At 36.1% G+C, this 21,111-nt stretch overlaps 1 protein-coding gene across 1 annotated transcript in view; it reads left to right on the forward strand.

Moving 5' to 3' along the window:
• osbpl5 (oxysterol binding protein-like 5) overlaps nucleotides 1-21,111 on the forward strand; it is a 110,532-nt gene that overhangs the window by 42,737 nt on the left and 46,684 nt on the right. Inside the window, 2 exon segments of the mRNA XM_056451533.1 lie at nucleotides 13,329-13,485; nucleotides 18,763-18,836. Coding sequence (XP_056307508.1) covers nucleotides 13,350-13,485; nucleotides 18,763-18,836 — 210 coding nt within the window. The 5' untranslated portion in view covers nucleotides 13,329-13,349.

Genomic DNA, 21,111 nt, shown 5'->3' on the forward strand with positions numbered 1-21,111 from the left:
TACCACATGTCTTTGGACTGGGGGGAAACCGGAGCACCCGGAGGAAACCCACGCGAATGCAGGGAGAACATGCAAACATGCAGAAACGCCAGCTGACCCAGCCGAAGCTCGAACCAGCGACCTTCATGCTGTGAGGCGACAGCACTACCTACTGCGCCACTGCGTCACCCCTGTATTTAGCTCCATAAACAATTAAAATTATATATTTTAGTGAATAACCTAAATATTAACTCAAATTAGTCTTACAGACTTGTAATAAAATAATTATCATCATTGATCCTGACACCCCTATAAAGATTTCTTAACAAATTGAGTTAAAAAGAATATTTTATTAAATATAAAAATATATGATTATAAAGTATTTTATTTCCTGTCAAGCTGTTTATGCATAAATGTTAAAAGTGACATTGATGTACTTTGCTCTTTCTGGGAAATTTCTACTTCAAGAGTTCACACTTAGCTGATGATTAATTATAAGCTTGTTTGGCATGCTGTCCCGGGAGAGAGCCCTGAGCTCATAAGATCCTTGAGCCCGGGGCTCCCTCCCATTGCAAGGCGAGAAGGGAGTTTGAGCTCAGGTAGATCTCGAGAACTCCCCCGCTGTAATAACCAATGAACAGCCAGTGATTGCTCTTGAGAGATAACCATTTACTAGGAGCATGTCTATAGTGCCGGTTTGGATTAGTCAATTAACTTATGTTACATGTTTTTTTGGACGGTGGGAGGAAACCGGGAAACCCGGGGGAAACCCACGTGAGCATGGGGAGAAAATGCAAACTCCGCACAGAAATGTCTGCTGGTTTGGTAAAGCCTAGAACCAGAGACATTCTTGCTGTGAATCAACAGTGCTAAGCACTGGGCCACCGTGTCACCCATCTAGGAAGAAGGAGGAGTAGGGGTGGATGGGGGGATTCTTCAAAACGAAGATAGCGGTGGTATGTAACCCAGGGTATTTGTAGTAGCTTAGGAGTCGTCTGATTGGTGCATTGAGAATTGGATAATGCGGATCCAGCCGCTAGCAATCATAAGCACGTGATCCTCTCGAAATTTGTTTATAACTAAACTTCACTTAAAGTCTAACAAATTTATTTCGGTCCTTTTGTTCATTCTTTTTAGATTAAAGTGCTTTTTTAAAAATGCGTTTATTATCCAAAATAACCCTAGTCGTGAATGTTTTTTTCCCTGTTTATGTCCCCTCTCGTTTTCCCCATTTTTCTCATGTGTTTGTTACATAGGCCTCTTAAATTTAATTTATAATTCCTGTATTATTTAAAAATGAACTATAGTTTGTAGAGACTGTACTCTGTTTATTTGTATTGTAAATCTTCTGTTGTTATTGCAATAAATAAATAAGTGATCATGCCATGTCATCGGTCATGACTGCCGCAACTTTGAGCCCCCGAAGTGTCCGGCTTGACGTTCAGTTTTCAACTCTGCCCCTGCCTGCGCTCGGCTAATCTCATGAATCTGCCACTACTTAACATTTGTAGCTCCGCCCTCTTTTGAAAAGAACACATTTGAATTTAAAGCGACAGTCACCAAACTGACACAATTAGTTTCAAAGCCTAAAAGGGGCCATTTCAAAGAGTTATAAAACATTATTTGTGGAGTTTTTTGAGCTTAAACTTTACAAAATACAAAGAGTGTCATTAAAATATGTTTATATTAGACTCTAAAATCTAAAATCTAAATAAACTATTGCAAAACAGTTGAGCAATAAATCTAAAATAAGCACAATATTAGAACATTGTAAATTTAAAAATAGTACTTGAACTTGAAATAATGTAACAAAGTAATCTAGCAATTGTGACAATGAAAACATAGGGGAGAGCAGGGACGAAAGTAAGTTAGCTATTTTCTCGGTGCCCTGGCTACACAGCACATTCTGGATGCAGCTCTTGACAGATGTGCCAAATATCATGTGATTTTATCACTGTCTTAAGGTTAGGTCCAAATTTCAGTTTTTTGTGTAGAAAGTAAATTATTAGAGCAGAACTTTTTCCATATTACAGGTTGTGTTTCACTTTTCATGTGCTTCAGTAATGATCAATCTACAGGTTATTTAGTGCAATAACACATCCTTAGGTTTGTTGTCTGAGTTTTTCAGTTTAAAAGTAAATCAGGTTTAAATGGCAAGAGTTAATGTGGAGACAAAAGTAACACTGTTATTTGTGTCCCACTGCTTATAGCCATACCTTATTTTTCACTTCCACATTAGAGTTTGCAGTGTTTGGATTCAGATGTTCAATAAAAGTTAATGCATATCGATAATAATAATAATGCAACAATGGGTTACTTTTGAAACATTTAATGTGATCCATTTTTAAAAGGAAAATGCAATTTAATATGGACAAAATGTGTTTGCAGTTAACGTATTAACAAGGTCATAGTCAGATATTTTTTAAAATAAACTAAGCCAGTAAATCTGTCTTATATTATGGTGTTACTTTTGACCCACCCATGTGTTACTTTTGTCCCTACAAATGGGGACAAATAGGCCTGTCACAACATCTATTTTTTGATGTATGATATATTGCACTAAAATATTGTGCGATAAATGATATTATTGTAAATTTAGGACCATTTTATAACACTCAATTAATAAAATGTCAGAAAGACATTATAATATAATCACAATGCAAGTACACTCTTCCCAAGTACACATAATATTTTATAATTAAGAATATTTCGTTTAATTATAGTGATTTTAACAATTAGGCATTGGAATCAGAATGTGAAAACGTATTTCCTAAACAAATGAATAATAATAAATGTTAACAAAAAAAAATAAAGCAAGGTAAAAAGTAACAGAGGCTGCGATATATGCTACCAGATCTATTTTCAGTTGTCAGACACCCACATGAAAATGTATTATAGTAAATATTATAGTGTTTTTTAACCATACTGACACTGACACTTTAATAGAGATAGAGATGTTGCACATCAGCTAAAATGTTGCTAGAATTGGTTTTTATGTATAGGCGATATATATTGCATCACCAAAAATAATTGAGGCCATGTTCCTGTGTGGTACGATAAGTCCATATATTGATTATTGACCTATATATATATATATATATAGATTATGTATTGATATTAATGAAGTTAAATTATTTTGAAGTTGATTTGTACAAAATAATACCTGATATTGATAAACCACAGCAGATATACATTTCTATCTGAAATTTTTTTATGAAAAATGCTAATTTCGTCCCCCTCTCTCCTATATTTGAAAGTATTTAGTATAAAATTGCATTTAACTCCTTGCCCACCAGTGTTTTTTTTTAAGTTGCCACCTTCAGCATTTTTGATGATTTTAACATATCATATATCAAAATAAAGAACTAAGCCTCTCCTTTTAAACAAAACATATTTATTTCATTCTGTATGTCTTCAAGTTTTATCACCTGCTGCATACATATAGGTTTCCTCAAATATACAATGTTTATCATGTGTTGTTTGTTATCATGGTTTATAATTGAGTCACACCTGATGCTCGTTCTGTTGAGTGTCCCCTGTGTATGTAAGCCCTGAGGTCTTTCTTCTCTTTGTTTGGTGTTGGTAATGGTCAAAATAATGTGTTGCGTGATCTCATCTGTTTATCTCTCCTTGTTCATTAAACTGTCCTCAGAATCTGCCTGCATCGCCTATTTTCTTTATTCCTGGATTAACTGTACATCTGCGAGATGGGACAGCTTTATTATATTGAACTTTCTCAGCAATGTTAAATTTATTTATCCATATATGCAATCAGTATGTAATTACAGTAATTTACAGTAATCATTCACTGCCTTCCTAGGGAATGTACAAATTGATAAGGGAGCACGTGGCTGACACTGAAAGCATGTCAGAAAATGAGAAGGGGCGGAGCTTTGCAAAGGGTCAGTTGTCGTGATTTGTCTAATGATTTAGGTGAGAATGAGTAAACATTGGTGCTTGAGACTCATGGTATGTCATTTCCATGTACTGAACTCTTATTATTCAGGTAGGTATATCCAGATTTCCATTTATGGCACCTTTAGGTGTATTAAAAATCCTTATTAACCAAGTAAACAACATTGAAAATCTGAACATTGAAACACCTCAGGGATATTCAACATGGGCTCATTCTGAAAACATAGCCCTATATAAGTTTCTGGAAATTGCAAATTATGTAGCCAGAGCTATGCATGGCTGCATTTTGTCTTTTAAAGAATGCTACAGGGCGGTATGATGCCGTTCCTTTTCTCGCTGACCACTTACCTGCATGTGGACTGTTACCAGTTGTTACCAGTTTGTCCAGTTTGCTTGACGCGTGCGTTGGCTGACTTGAGATGCAGAGCGGAGTTGATTGCGACAACAGGGTTCGAGTCCATTGTAGAACGATTCCTGAAAGCAGTTAAGACAAAAACACTATTTCTGGATTGCTTTTCAAAACACTGTGGTTGGGTTAGATTAGATTAGATTCAACTTTATTGTCATTGCACCTGTACAAGTACAAGGCAACGAAATACAGTTTAGGTCAAACCAGCAGTGCAATAGCAGCAAGTGCAGGATACAGGTATAAGTTATAAAGTGCAGTTATAGAAAATCTATGGTAATATTTACAGATGGATGTACTATAAACATTATATACAGGTTGTGTTAGCTATGAACAGAGATTTACAATAAATTAATATATGTTCAGGTTGCTATTAGTAATCAGAAGTGTGCAGATAAACATAATTATAAATGTATATGTACAGTGGGTGTGTACATAATTAGAAATGTCCATGTGCAATGGGTATGTGCAGTTCAAAAAAGTGAATCAGTGCAATGTAGTGCAATGAATATGTGCAAATTTAAATGTGCAAATGTTAAACAGGTTGAGGGAAGTGGGTGGGTGGGTCAATAGGTGCTTTTGAAAATAGTATTGGTTGGGTTTAGGGAAGGGGGAGGGTGGGGGGATCGGTCTATTGGTCAGGCAGTCAGTGAGTTAGTCAGCAACGGTCTCTGGTGTATTTACGTGGGAAGAGCAGGTACGAACTGCTCTCACGAGAGACACAGCCGCCTGAAAAAACTAAACAAAAAAGACATAGCTCCTGGGACGAATTATGCTCTCCAAAAGTGTATATAGGGGTACGTAATCAGAATGAGCCTGGGTTGGGGATATTATATGCATTTACACAACATCTACATTCTGCAGGCTATAAATTGTTTTAACCCAGCAGGCACACAACGTCAGATTGACATTTGTACCCCAATGTAAATGAAAATAAAGGTTGACGTCAGAACCCAACTGCAGGCCGACGTCAATGTACAGGGTGGGCCATTTATATGGATACACTTTAATGAAATGGGAATGGTTGATGATATTAACGTCCTGTTTGTGGCACATTAGTATATGTGAGGGGGCTTGTAAATAACTCATTAAAGAATAAAGTTACGTTAAAACCAAGCACACAATTGTTTTTTCTTGTGAAATTTCCAATAAGTTTATTAAGGTGTATCCATATAAATGACCCACCCTGTACATCGACCAAAACAACCAAATATTTGCGTCTAATGATGTTACAGCTTGAAGTTGTGTGGACGTTCCCAATATGACGTCTATCAGACTATCAGACTTTGGTTGCCATACCTGAAGAATAAATGTCAGTATTTGACATCAATATGACGTTGGTTTAAGATGTTGGTTCGATGTTGGATTTTGGTCACTTTCCAACACAACCTAAAATCAACCAAACATCAACGTCATTTCACGTCGTTATTGGACATCAAAATAACATTGTCCTTAGACGTTGGCGACCTTAATCTAACCTAATAGTAAATCCAATGAATCTAAAAATAAATTATTGGCCAGTGTAGTACTATAAAATTAAAATTTATGTCGATAATGATGATAAGCTCTGGACATTTTTACTCCTTATTGATCCTAATGCTGCGTTCACACCAGATGCGGAAGAAGCATCAAGTGTGAATGATTTACATGTTAAGTCAATGCAAAGATGTGAATAGACATTCTAGACATTAAGCGGTGCGAGTTGAGCGATTGATGCGTGTATCGCTCGAGTTGAAAAATCTGAACTTCAGCGGACATTCGCGCCGTGTTATCAATCAGGAGCTTGTAGGTAGCTCTTGTAGGGGTGTGATTATGATGTAGCACCTGTTGTTGGTGTCCCACCGATACTGGACAACAGTTCATCAAATTGGGCTCGGCTCAGTCGGAAGCACCGCTGAAAGCCTCCATCATCCATGTTAAGTTTCTGGAGGAGTTTATGAACTCATAGAGCTGGGTGCACCGCTGAAAGGATCTAGTGGACTCAGACACGGCTCTAAACGAATCTATGCTGTTTATCAGCCTTCATAAAGCACATAAACACAGATATTCTCCCAATAAAATCCATGTTAGCCATTTAGCAACGAAGCTAGAATCACTGGGCAGACAGAACCCCTGCCCATGACGCGAATCTGCGTCTATTTTGAAGTGAATTTGATGCGCAAATGAAGCAAGTAAACTCAAAATGTTCATGCGTCTATTTACGCATAAATATCACAATTTTTCCACACGTGCCACATCTGGTGTGAACGCAGCATAAGAGCCAATCACACAGCAGAAATGTGCAACAACAGCAATCTATAATTGTGTTGATAGTAGAGATTCACAGAGTCTTTGATCGCTGAACATTATCGGCCAAAAATTGGTCATGCTGCATCACCCAGTTTTGTTTAGCAAAGTTTTACTTCTACAGTTCTCTACAGTTTCTACAGTTCTCTTTCCTGCCTGCAGTATCTGCCATCAGTCATGTTTAGGATACCCTTTTAAAAGTGGAAGCATTAACAACTTATCTTGAAATATATACCATTATTGTTCAATATTGAAAATAATTATTGAGATTACATTTTTACCATATCACCCAGCCCTAGTCTGAACTAAAAAGCGTCCAACTTCATTCTACTGTAGTACTTTCACACTGGAATCCATTCATTTTTCATAGCCGCACTAGCTACGTTAACCTCTCTTGGGATTTAGTCGCTTTGCTGGCATTGTTAAGAAGAGATTAAAGATCGCCGCCAGGAGAATGCCCCCCCCCCCCCCCCCCCCCCAAAAAAAATCTCAGTAGGGAGAGTTTTGAAGCTGCTGTGGAGTGCCAGACCCTAAATCAAGAGTTGCTGGGTCACAAAAGGACGCTGGGTAGGCTCAGCTTGACGGTGGCTGGCTTGGCACCACTCTTGTTGTTCTGTTCTGCTTTTCTTCCATTCATTTACTCAGCTCTGTTTAAAGATTACTGGAGTGGATCATAGTGCAGGCATGTAAGGTCAAAACCCTCATCAACATCACGATGGCTGCCAGTTATTAATGGAAACATCTAAACAATGGCTCACCGGAATCAGATGCACACAAACACTTCTTTTACAGTTTTTGTCTGTAAATCTAAAACCTCCAAGGCTGTCACAAGAAAATAAATGACTCATCTGTAAAACTTCAGGCCGTTTCTTTGTATGAATAATGGCAGCCTATTATTTTCCTGGCACTTTTATTGCCAACCACTGTTGGATTTCTCATGCCCCAGCTCCTGAAAATGCACCCGCTTGTCTCAGTGTAAAATTGAGTGTGGCATTTTGTTAAATTTAGAATTGCAATCATTATTAGCCATGTCTGTTTCTGAGTAGAAAGTGTCACATCAATAAATGAGCTTTTGAAACACTTAATAAGACCATGGAATGCCACATGCTCAATCAGTCAGGCCTTTATGCCATGCGCACACAAAAGACATTCACAGAGATTTCATCTAATATTACACATTTCAGTTTGGATTCAGTGTAGTTTGCATTTTAATATGGTTTATGAGATAACTTTCAATAAAATTCTGCTTTTACAGTTTTTCTCAATTGCTTTGGCACATGTTTTAAAACTTAAGACTTAACATTCTCTGAACTGTGAGTGCAAATCTCAAAACTTTTTGCTGGAATTTCAGAACTTTATTGCATGTCTGCAAAATGTAGTTACTCCCAGAAAACATTTAATCCATTCTTCAAAATCTAGTTATTGTGTCAGTAATCTGGCCAAGGCCACCAAAACAAAGTGTATTTGTCATCGTGTGAGCAACACTGCTCAAAATGTTGTTTTTTCACCATGACTATCAACCATAGAAATTAAGTTTTATTAATTAATTAAGTTTAAAAAAGTGATATTTGTTGATAAGAGCCAATAGTACATAAAATAAATAAATAAACATTTGTATTAATATAGTACTGTACATTTATTTGTGTTCAAATGTATTACATGCAAATTGCAATCTTGCTTGTCCAATTACTCTATTGTATATTTTATATTTCTTATGTTACCACAAATACATTTAAAAACCAAAATATCATCCATGTCGCTCTTGTTGGCCTTGCCAGAGATAACAAGTCTTCCAGTTGCTCTTCCACAAGCTTTTTACTGCAGTTTAGGATTGTGAATGTAGTGATTGTGCTGTAGGCAATCTATATGTATGTATGTGTATATACAGTTGAAGTCAGAATTATTAACCCCCCTGAATTATTAGCCCCCCTGTTTATTTTTTCTGTTTAAAGGAGAGAAGATTTTTCAGCACATTTCTAAACAAAATAGTTTTAATAACTGATTTATTTTATCTTTGCCATGATGACAGTAAATAATATTTTACTAGATATTTTTCAAGACACTTCTATACTGCTTAAAGTGACATTTAAAGGCTTAACTTGGTTAATTAGGTTAACTAGGCAGGTTAGGGTAATTAGGCAAGTTATTGTATAATGAGGTTTGTTCTGTAGACTATCGAAAAAAAAATATATATAGCTTAAAGCAGCTAATAATGTTGACCTTAAAATGTTTTTAAAAAAATTTAAAACTGCTTTTATTCTAGCCAAAATAAAACAAATAAGACTTTCTCCAGAAGAAAAAATATTATCAGACATACTGTAAAAATTTCCTCTCTCTGTTAAATATTTAAAATAGAAATATATATAATTAAATTTTTTTTATTTTTTGTTTTTGTTTTTGGTACCACATATGATAAATAGATAATGCATATTGTATTGCAATTAAAGGTCATTTACTAATTTAGCAGACATTGCAATGTCAATATCAGATATTTATGGTGCAAACCTGTGTGAATACAAATGTTGGATAATTGAATTAACAGTTTTCAGTGTGATGGCTTACACAATAAAAAATGATTGAGAAGTTGTGAAGAGTTTGACAGTTTAAATGAAAATTGACACATCAGTTTTGATCAACAAGGCATATGCAATTAGTTTTACTACAGACAATTGTACTTACTGTTTGCACACATGTGCCAAAGCATTAGCAATTTGCTTAAATCAATAACAAATGCTACTCTGAAGTGAACAATAAGCTAAACTTATTGTTTTGAAAAATAAAAGTTGTGTATGCCTTTACAGATCTCAAATTTCTCTTGCAAGTGTCATTCGCACCTGCTGTTCTCACGTAAATCCACCAAAGGCTGCTGTCGACTGACTCACTGACTGTGCAACTGACCGACCGATACCCCCCACCCATCCCCTCCACTAAACCCAACCAACAGTGTTTTCAAAAGCAATCCAGAAAAAGAAAAGCCCTCGTGGCTGTCTAATTTTTACCACGTTTTCAGTTATCTGTTATTTAATTCTTTATTTATTTTTTTGCATTTTTTTTATCTGATTCCTGGAACCATTCTTCATTGGACTTAAATCACTATGTTGTGGTCAACTCATCTATGCATCTTAAGTCTGTCGATGTATGTGGTGATCTACTGGGCAAACTGGTAATAGCGGAAAAGCCATCCACATGGAGGCAAGTGGTCAGCTGGTAGGGCAAAAAGAAACAGAAGTCCTCTGTGATATCATACCACCTCGTAGCATTTGTTTTAAAGGCGAAATGCAGCCTATACATAGCTTTGGCTACATAATTCACGCTCTCCAGAAATGTATATGGTGGTACGTTTTGACAGTGACCCTGTGTTACAACATTATTTACTAAAGTAATTGTACTCTATTTGTGAAATAAATATTGAATCTATATTCTAATAAGGCAAAAATCACATCATTGCTTTTCATATTTCATCTTGCCAGCAGTGGTCCTCTTTTATAATTATGTAACTATGCAACTTTTAAAAAAATAGTGCTCAGCCTGTTCTTATATGGTTTTATGAAAGAAAAACACACACATAAAATGGAGTTCCTTTAACACTGAAGAATAAATAGATATAATTGTCTTGCATGGATTTTTTTGCAATTATTATGTTTGTTTAGTCTATACAAGATGTGCTTTCCTCTGTCTGCGGTTCATTGTCTTGTAAACAGAGCAAAACTGAACAGCAGCCAGATGCACGGCCAATTGAATGTATCCGTCCTCCCCTCCAGCGGTGGCTCTACGCTGTGATTGGTTCAACTCAATGCCTGACCACATGCAGGGCGGGGTTAATTACCCTGCAGAGCTCTAGTGAGAGAAAGAGAGGTTGTGTGGGGTTTGTAACTATGCACCTTAAAGACGGAGACCACCCCCCTCCCGCCACCACCCCACCCTCCACAGACCCACATTGCAGCAAAGAGACTATTTTTAGCTCCTTTTCATGAGAAGGAATGACGCTGGGAACTTGATTCAGATGCTCCACAACTAAAAGCCCATGAATACATAGGCTTCCTTTTTTTAAATAGCGTCAACTTATGCAACCTAAAATCGTCCATTTTGCAACCCCAGATTTTTAACCCGAATATCAAGGGAATGCATCTGGCTCATTCTTTAAATATTTGATGTTTTCTTTCTTGGGCTTAAAATACTTCAGTAGGCAGAGACAACTACTAGACTCATGTCCCTGAAATAGACAGACAGACAGACAGACAGACAGATAGACAGATAGATAGATAGATAGATAGATAGATAGATAGATAGATAGATAGATAGATAGATAGATAGATAGATAGATAGATAGATAGATAGATAGATAGATAGATAGATAGATAGATAGATAGATAGATAGATAGATAGATAGATAGATAGAGTAGATTAATTTTCACAGCTGCTTTTCTCATTTATCATCCATTTTTATGTTGCATAAACTTTCTGGAAGCATTTCCATCCAAGTTGGCCCAGAAACATACATTTGCTCATACACACTCACAGTAATTTACTGATGATATATTTCCTCTGTTATAGACAAATTTGGCAGCATCTCTCCATGTTTATATTAATCTGTGTAACATGAAGCTGCACTGTCACACATGACAAGAATTAGGGCTGCACGATATCAGAAAAAATGATAATCACGATTATTTTGCTCAAAATGTTAATCACGGTTAATAACGGCGATGATTCCTTTGGTTAACTTTTATTTTATATGTAAACCTATATAAAATATATAATATACATAAGCAATTCCAGCGTTATAGGTGTGACATTTGCAGTAAAATATTAAAACATAAATTGACAGAGGAAGTATATGCTAACATTATATTAAAACATCTCTTTATATTTTTCAAAACAACTAGCCACAGAGTTGTGGGAGCAGAAAAATATCAATCTGTAAACATTTTTTATATTTTAAATTAGGAAAATAAACATGCGTTATGGACAAAAAAAGTCTGCAAGTTTACAGTATACAACATACTTTGTAGAAATTCTGTGAATTAAACTGCACAACTCAAAAGAAACAATGCTAATCAAAAGAATAAGAGTTGGCTCACTACAGAACAAACATGATTGATTTTATTGATTTTACATTTTTGTATTTATGGGGAAAAAGCTTCGTTATGGATGTGACATCTCTCCGTTATGGATGTGACGGATATGAAATTGCCACTTACAGTATGTGACTTTGGTAAATTAAATATAATTGTTTGAAAACATCGACAGAGACATTTTTGAGTATTTTTAAAGCACTGTAAAATACAAGCCTACACAAAAAACGAAGAAACGATTTCGGTATTTTGGTGAAAACTTAATTTTTTTCATGATAAGGTTGACGTTTGCATGGAATTGCTCACATATTCTTATTGAGGCAGCGCAGTGTTAGCGCTGTTGCCTCACAGCAAGAAAATAAAGAATATGTATAAAGTAGAAAGTTTTATTAACAGTCCCATATGTTTAATCTTTTTTTTTTTGCAAAATTCTTTTTTTTTTATATTGTTGAAGAAGTTTAATATGTATTAATTAGATTTTAAACCTTAACATTTTGTTGGAGTGCAGTAAGTTCACTATTGTGTTTTTCTGAATGGCTGAATTAAAATTTCTATCTTGTTTCGTCTGGTGCAAACAGCCAAATCGCTTATCACTGCGTATCTCATCATGTAACATGTTGTTAGGCCACAACGTTACAATGTAACCTGCTAACCTAATGTTTATGTTCAAAATATTTATAGTATTTGCTAATTAATAACCACCTCATGTGGATCTCTGAATCTGTGTCTCATTTTGAAGGTTGCATTTCAGTCACGGATGCGTACTTTGAGAGCCTTTCTGACTGAATGACTGAAATATGCGGTTTTCCACCAAGGCAACCCGCGAGTTAAATGACCAAAACAAAGACAGACATTTTGGAATGTAACGGACATTTTCAAAGCAGAATGTCTGACTTCAGTATTGTTTTTCAGCTAAACAAGAATGTTATCTTATCATTAAATATCTAGAAACATATTATGGTATTTTTATGCTTTAGCAGAGTCAAAAACTTACATAAAGCACCTTTAAATGAATTAGACATAAAACAATTAAGCTGTCCAAAAAAAACCTTAAAAATTGTGTTGTTTCAACTGACTCAATAACTCAAAAGTAACTTTTTCAGTGTATGAAGTGTCCAACAATTGCTCTCACATGATTTGTATATTATTAAAAGTTGTTTTTCTTAATTATTGCTGTGTCACACCACAGGACATCTTTAGGGTAAAGTTCGGTTAAAAAGTAATAAATATTTTTCAAAATACTAGTATTCAGCTTAAAGTGCAATTTAAAGGCATAACAAGGTAACTATATTAGGTAAGTTAGGGTAATTAACAAGCCATTGTATAACAATAGTTTGTTCTGAAGCCAATTGAAAAAAAGTATTGCTTAAGGGGTCTAATAATGTTGACCTTAAATTGGTCTAAAAAAGCTAAAAACCACTCTCATTCCAGTCAAAATAAAACAAATACAAATTTCTCCAGAAGAAAATATATTATAACTTATATATGTACTGTAAAAATGTCCTTGCTCCATTAAATATCACTTGAGAAACATTTGAAAAATAAATATTTCACAAGAGGGTGAGTAAATTTGCCCTCAACTATATGTCTGTGATGTGATCCTTAAATATTCCAGTGCTTTATTATTCTACTACAGACTGTATTGATTTTCGTCTTGTGTCCTCCAGGTGGACAGACTGGCTGGTACAATGAAGGAGGAGAACTTGTTCCGCAGGCGGTTCTCTCTCTGTCCCACAGCCACGTCACCTCCAAAGATTGACCCCCGTGTGCTGACCCGCAACTTGTCCTATGGAGGAGACAATGAACTGTACCCTCTCAGCCCAGGTATCCATTCTATTCCTAAATGTGTGGAAACGCTGTGTCCTTCAAGCTCAAGAGAGAACTATAGGAGCTCACTACTTCTGGAAAATAGGTTACAAATTCAAGAACTGCTTAATTGTCAAATTGTATATTTAGCTTTCTTAATTTGAAGTATATTAGAGTGGAACTGAATATTAGGAAGAAAATAAGGGCAGCATGGTGGCTACGTGGTTAGCATGGTTGCCTCAAAGCAACTTGGTCACTGGTTCGAGTCCTGACTGGACCAGCAATCCTTTCTGTGCAGAGTTTGCATCTTTTTCCCATGTACATGTGGGTTTCCTGGTACTGAGGATTGCACTCTCTGTGCTGAATTGTGACTAGAAGGCCAATAAAAAGGATTGCCAGAGAAATTGGTGGTTCATTCCCTGGTAAAGCAGGGAATAAGCTAAAGGACAGTATGTGAGCGAGCATCATAGGGAATTACTTCTTGTCTGGATATGATTACTGACTTAATGTAAGTTACTCAGAGTGCCTTAAGTACTTTGCCATGGCCAGACAACCAGCTATATTATATAAATATATATCTATGGATCCAGATGACCAGTCCTCCACTGCACCTTGGTCCCACATTCATTTTAAAGGAGCGCTACCCTGTATCAAAATGGTGGCTCTATTGAAGCTTTCCTTTTAATAGACAACAATACCGTAGGTGACATATAATGTAAATGTCTATGACCACTCTATAGTAGAAGTATACACTGGCAACCCTAATGAAATAATGATTTTTTATTTTTTTTTTTATAAATAATGGAGTTACAAACACTCACCACCCAGAATACCAGAATACTAACCACCCAGAAAACCCTGTCAACCATGTGTTAAGATGTAAAAAAAAACTTTCCAAAAAATACTTTCTCTGGCAAGCCCTTAGACCACTTTCAAATACCCTGGCACACATCATGTCGACATCAATGCGTTTTTGTTTAAAAGGCATTTTTTACTCTCAGTTTTGGCCTTTGACACACACTGAGATAGCGTTTTAGACAACAATATCTTTTTGAAAAGCTCTATAAAGTGGATACATTTAAAATTGGTGTTTTCACATCACAGCATGGACTATGAAAACAGAAGCTTTCAAAAACAATGATGTTTTTAAAAAAAAATTTCTGTGTGACCCAATCATGTGACCAATTCACTTAAAATGGTGGACGATATTGTACAGCAGCTGTTTTGGATGCTCACCATTTTAACAGCATTGTTAAAGATTAACATCAGTTTGTACGTACCCAATTGCTTTACCTTAAAGAAAAGGTTTATAGATGTAAAAGGATGTGGCACAGTGCAGAGCGGAGCTTAACATCTGCTGTGCAATGGTCGTATGCCACATAACAATGCCCTGGCAACAACACAGAACAATATCTCTACAAAATATGACTAGGGCTGCATCTGAAATTGCATACTTTAATACTATATGGTACATTATAAAGAGTGTGTGAGATGAATAGTATGTCCGAATTCATAGTATTCGAAAATCTTTATGCAAGAAGTACCCGTATTACTTACTACTTCTGGCAAGATTCTGAAGTGTGCATCCAATAGATGCTACACTATCCCATGATGCCACATGAGAGAATTCATTAATGGGAGTGAAGCGATGCAACTGACGTGGGTAGGTCATGTGATAATAACAAATGTAGTACTCCCGAGATCCATTTAAACTACTTACATTAATACTATACAGAACGTAGGGGAGAGCGGGGACAAAAGTAAAATGGGGCGAATGTAACAGCCCTGACAACATTTGCTTTCCAGGCTATAACAGCACATTCGACATGCAAGCTTTGATGGAGCTGCCAAATATCATGTAATTTCTGGACCGTATCCTGCAGTTAGGTCTGAATTTCTGTTTTTAAGTAAATTATTGTAGCGGTTCTTTTTTCCTTATTATAAGTTGTGTTTTTTTTTTTATGTGTCACACTAATGATCAATCTACAGGTTATTTAGTGCAATAACACATCCTTAGGCAATGCCTAAGTTTTTCAGTTTAAAAGTAAATGAGGTTTCAATCACAAGAGTTCCTGTGGAGACAAAAGTAACACTGTTATTTATGTCCAACTGTTCATAGCCATACCTTATTTTTTACTTCTACATTAGAGTTTGTAGAAAATTGTAACATTTTGCATTGTTGGATTGCTTTTGAAACATTTGATGGAACTGAAATTTAAAATGAAAATGCTGTTTAATATATTTTTTTGCAAAAATAAAGGACTAAATATGTTCGCTGTTAACATTAACAAGGTTATAGTCAGATATATTTAAAATAAACAAAAATAAACCAGTAAATCTAGCAAATATTGTTGTGTTACTTTTGATCCACCTGTGTGTTAGCTTTATCCCTGCTGATTGGGTCAAAAGTAACAATGTGCAACTTTTGTTTACAGTGAAGTTATATTGGAGTTGTTCTACATTGATTCATAGTAAGACCTGATTTTGATAGAGCACTCTTGTGAGTTAGTAGCCGCAGCAAATTATATATTTCTGCTAAAAACATTATCTTTTAAAATAAGTTTTTATGAAAAATGTTAATTTCGTCCCTGCTGTTATCTGACTTTTTTGTGTAGTTTGTGTTGTGTATTCAAAACTTAGTACTTACTCGATTAGTAGGCAATGTCAGATGCAGGATAGATTTCTAAAATTTAGCTCTGGTCTGATTTTATTTAAAATTATTCCATAGCAGTTAAATTTTTACATTTTTATTATGTAGCTGGATAAGGAAGCAATTGTAGCAACACCTTAAATAACCTAACAACCACATAGCAATGTACTTTAAACAATACAGAATAAATAAATTAGTAAGTAAAGGACATTTATTAAGAAAAGCAAGTGTGAAATCAGTTATTTACAGTTCACTTGAATGCTTAATTTCAGTTGTCTGTTGAACAGTCTAAGGGTTCATTTACACCCCTGCTGAAAAAAACAAAAAACAGCTAAAACCAGCCTAAGCTTGTTGACCAGCCTGCTTTAGAGGGGTTTTGGCCATTTCCAGACTGGTTCCAGCCATTTCTTGGTCCTTAGCTGGTCAGGCTGTCAAAATGTCTAGCTAAAACCAGCTTGACCAGTCTGGTTTAAGCTGGACATAGCTGGTTTTGGCTGGTCTCCAATCCTTGCTAGGCTGGTCACGCTGGTTTTAGTTGGTCATCTCCCAGCCTGACCAGCTAAGACCAGTCTGGAACTGGCTGGAACAAGTCTGTAAATGGCCAAAACCCCTCTAAAACCAGGCAGGTCGTGCTTGATGGAGATGCAGGACCGTTACACTTGTGTCTCATGTTTTTTGAAGCTGGTTTTAGCTGTTTTTTTTTCAGCAGGTACAGAAAGCAAAAATCATCTAAATCATCTAAGACACACAAAAAGCAGAGAATAGAGATTGAGGATATTCAGACACGGCCACTGGGTGCCTGTAAACAGAAACTTGCAATGCTTGCCTGGGTTTTTCTTGGTCTACTTGTTTGGAACTGACACTGAGCTGTCACGCTGCTTGTAATAGATGAAGTCTTTTCAACTTGACACAGAGTTTTAAAAAAGCAGTGCTCTTGTTCATGTTGCTGCAAAAAACATGAGACGCAAGCGTAACAGTCATACACTTCCATCAAGCACGTACAGTATTTACATTGAAAAACAATGGAAAAGCAGCACATTGGAATGGAAATAGGCAATGGAAAAATTCTATGTGAATAAGCCCTAAGGTGTGCAGTTATTTTGAGATAAACGCACATGGGGTGCGTTTCCAAAAAACATCGTTAGCCAACTAAGGTCACAAGTTCGTTGTTACAAACATAGTTTGTTGATTTCCCAAATCCATTGTTCCAATGAACATTCACAAACTTGTACGTTTGCAAGTACACTTCTAGACCTGTAGTTAGAAGCATAGTTCCCGGTTGTGTTCTATTCCCAGTTATCTCCCCTATGCCCTATTCATTTAAAATGTTTCAACATTTAAACTGGGAATGATTAAAAAAACATTTAAGTCATCTCTCTTAGGTGTAATTTGCTTTAAATGTGTCAAAATTGTAAAAGCTGACATAAAAACAAAACAAAACAATAGACTACTTATATATAATTATATATTATTTATTGTTTATTTTATTATTATTATTATTATTATTATTATTATTATTATTATTATTATTAAGTAGGATATTGTTTTTTTATTTCTTAATAAATACGTTACTATGAATTTAAACCGTTAACGTGATGATTTATATATGACATTGGTATCTGTGTTAGCTTTTTGTAAATGATTGTATGTTTTAGAATGGAACATGGAATATTCTCAATAATATTTGTAAAGGAAACATAGGCCCTATATACAGTATATGCCCTTTACATATATTTCAATTGATATGGAAAACAAGTGCATGTTTTTACCTAAACTAATATTGGATTTTGAAATTTTTTTTACAAATATGTGTGCGTGTTTGCACAAAGTTATGGGGATTTTCCCTAAAGAAGTTGTTACTCCACCTCGTTTTACATTATAACTAACAATGGATCTGCAACAGAGAAACTACAGTTTTGGGAAACACTCATCACTACATCGTTCTTTTCCCAAACAATGCATCATACTATGATAGTTCAGCCACGAGTTATGTCGTTGTTTGGGAAATGCACACTGGAAGTAGTTCCAGGCAGGTTTTTTGACCACACTACAGTTCCACAATACTGCGTTAAGCAATGTCAGTTATTTCAAATGACTTCACAGCCTACAACAGTCAAAAATTGAATCAAAACAGAAGGCATTGGATGAGATTGGTAAGAAATCTATGCTTTTGAAATTAGCAGAAGTCAGTGATTTATTTGTATTATTTAGCCTGACATGTTTACTGTTCCAAAATGTTTGAAATGTTTCTTAAAATAAAATATATAGCATTTAATTAAGGAAAAAAAATTACACAGACATTTAAATAGAATATATTTTAGAGCTGTAATCACAATACCGTGAGACTGATATTGTCATCCAAGGATATCATACGTCATTATCTGTAGAAACTAGCACTATACAGATGAATTGTTTAAGGACAACAAAAGCAGACTAATGTCTTAAAATACAACATTTGAACATTGTCTATAGGCTTGACAGCCGCATCACCATCTCAGACGTCCATTATTTTCACTTATTCCTTAATTAAACATCGGTGTTCATCATCCCAATGATCGCTCATTTATTCCTTTTGATAGTAATGAGATGTTTGTGTGCTGGTGTGGGTGTGTGTGCGCGTGCGTGCTCGTGTGTGTGTTCTGCAGGTAATGAAACGGAGCGGAACGGTTTGCCCTTACTGAGGGACGAGGTCAGCCCGGCCCGCTCGCCCAGCAGTGTGGTGCGTTAATCTTCTTGTTGACTGCCTGCATGGAATATCACAACATAATATTGCAGACGGGGAAAGAAAACACCCCGTCCTTGCTGTTTGAAGAACATTTCCATAACACATCTGTTATTTCACCCTGCTCACAAGTTAACCTTTCTTTCCAAAATGCTGCTAAATGAAAGATCAAATGACTCTCTGAAAATGTAGATGCGACGCAATTAGCGCATGTCAAAAGTCACAGTCTCACTTATTTTATTCCGCTCTCCAAACTGGCGATAAAAGCTTTTAGTAAAATCAGAGCTCATGTCTCAAGCACACATCTGCCTGTATCATGTGCTTTTAATGGGTGAATATATGACAGTAAAATCCTGTCATTCATTAGCCCATATGAGACATTCAAATATAATGCACAAAGATCTAATGCAGCATTAATGCATTAACCTGTGTTAGTCTGAAAAAACAAATAGCATTAAAGAGCCCCTATTATGTGTGTTTGAAAATGACCTTCCATGTAGTGTGTAACACAGCTTAAACTGAAGTGAAATATCCAGCTAAGGCTTAAATCTGAAAGTGCACCATGTTTAAGACTATTGATTCATCTATGAAAGAGTCGACTCAGAGTGGTTCAAATGAATCGTCTTGGTAATGAATCTTTAGTCATGTTGGCGTGACGTCGATAGGGAACTCAAGCCCTGCCCATTTGTTTCGCACGCAGACCCGGGAAAATTGAAATCTGCGGCCCCACCCACAAACACTGTAGAAAGAAAAAGAAAAAGACAAACACTGTAGCAGATCCCGGTTGAATCATGTCGCGTAGATGCTGTGCTCTGAAGTGTGAGGGAAAGTTAGTGTTATTTTCTCTACCCAAAGATAAGGTTGTGAAGAGTCAGTGGTTGAAGGTTATTTAGGCTAAAATACCTCAGCATTATAGCCCCAGCCTTGAGCTGTGCTCCTGTCATTTTTCTGACGAGTGTTTCAGCAATCTACATGCTTACAACGGAGGATTCATTGGCCGTTTGTTAAAGGAAGGATCAGAAAAGACTATTGATGTATGGGATTTTGTCAGAGCTTGACAGAAATTTTACAGTGCACAGTTCATGGATCAGTTCCTTCCTCCATTTCACAAGTGTAAGTAACTTAAGTGCCATTAAAATGGTTGCCTTGTTTTCTCTATCTTGCAAATTATGTATTTAATTGTGTCTTGTTATTTGTAATGGCTCCCCGCAGCCTGTACTATATCTGATTAACTCTTTATATTCTCATATCGCATCTAAAACCATGTTGAAAATGTGACGTGTACCACTTTATTTACGGATTTAAATGCGTTTGTGAGCTCGCGAACTACTGCCATTTGTCATTGCTATATCCTCTGTCAGCTGTTCCTACACACGTGCAGCTGTCAAGTTTCAAAATAGTTCAGCTTTTGCCACTGTGTGGATTAATACTGAATGTGTGTCGTGTGTGTTAAACTGCATTGTTTTAATGCACTCCTGCATTGGGCTCACACATACACTCTGCACTCTGACTACTTCAAAATTGTTGATAAGCCATGGTGGGCATTTCTCTCTGTCTCACTCTGAACACAGTCGACCAATCGCAATAGTCTGTCTGGTTTGGAGATGTATGCATCACCATATGGGGCATAAAAACAGGATGTGTGTTTGGAAAAACTCCGTTTTTTGACCACATTATTATTGTTAAATTAGAAATTAGAACTGAATTTAAAAATAATTTTGAAACAAATCTTTGCTCTTAACAAACTAAATTAAATATGTAGGCTAATGGATGTCTTCAGTGAAATGTACTCCTTTGCTTTCATGGATAAGGAAACGGTGTTGTAAAGTAAAGAGTAAAAGTAACGTAAAGAGAAAGTGAAGAGGCCGAATAGAGGAGGCTCATTCTTTATCCTCGCGCTGCAGATGGTCTGTTTAAATCACTAGTTAAGCGTTCAGTTTTTCTGCTTACAAAGTCCGCCATGTAAATTGCAAATGAGCCATGGCACAGCGCAACTGACCTGTAAAGGGAATGTGAGATGAGACTCTGATTGGTTTAATGCACATTATGCTCAAAGTACACCCATAACTTATAAACACTGTTAGACTATGTGCCACTGTGCAAACCGTATTTTTTTGTCCTTAAAATGGCAAAAGTGGATTCGGACACGCCTTGATGCTTTTGCGCCATGTGCTTTAGACTCTGCGCCTAGATTGTAAAAATAAAGTCCTTTGATTTCAGTATGATGATGTTCTTCCAACTGAAACGGAATATTGAGGAGGGGGTGGGCTTT

This window comes from Danio aesculapii, chromosome 25 (assembly GCF_903798145.1).
Source record: "Danio aesculapii chromosome 25, fDanAes4.1, whole genome shotgun sequence".
NCBI lineage: Eukaryota > Metazoa > Chordata > Actinopteri > Cypriniformes > Danionidae > Danio > Danio aesculapii.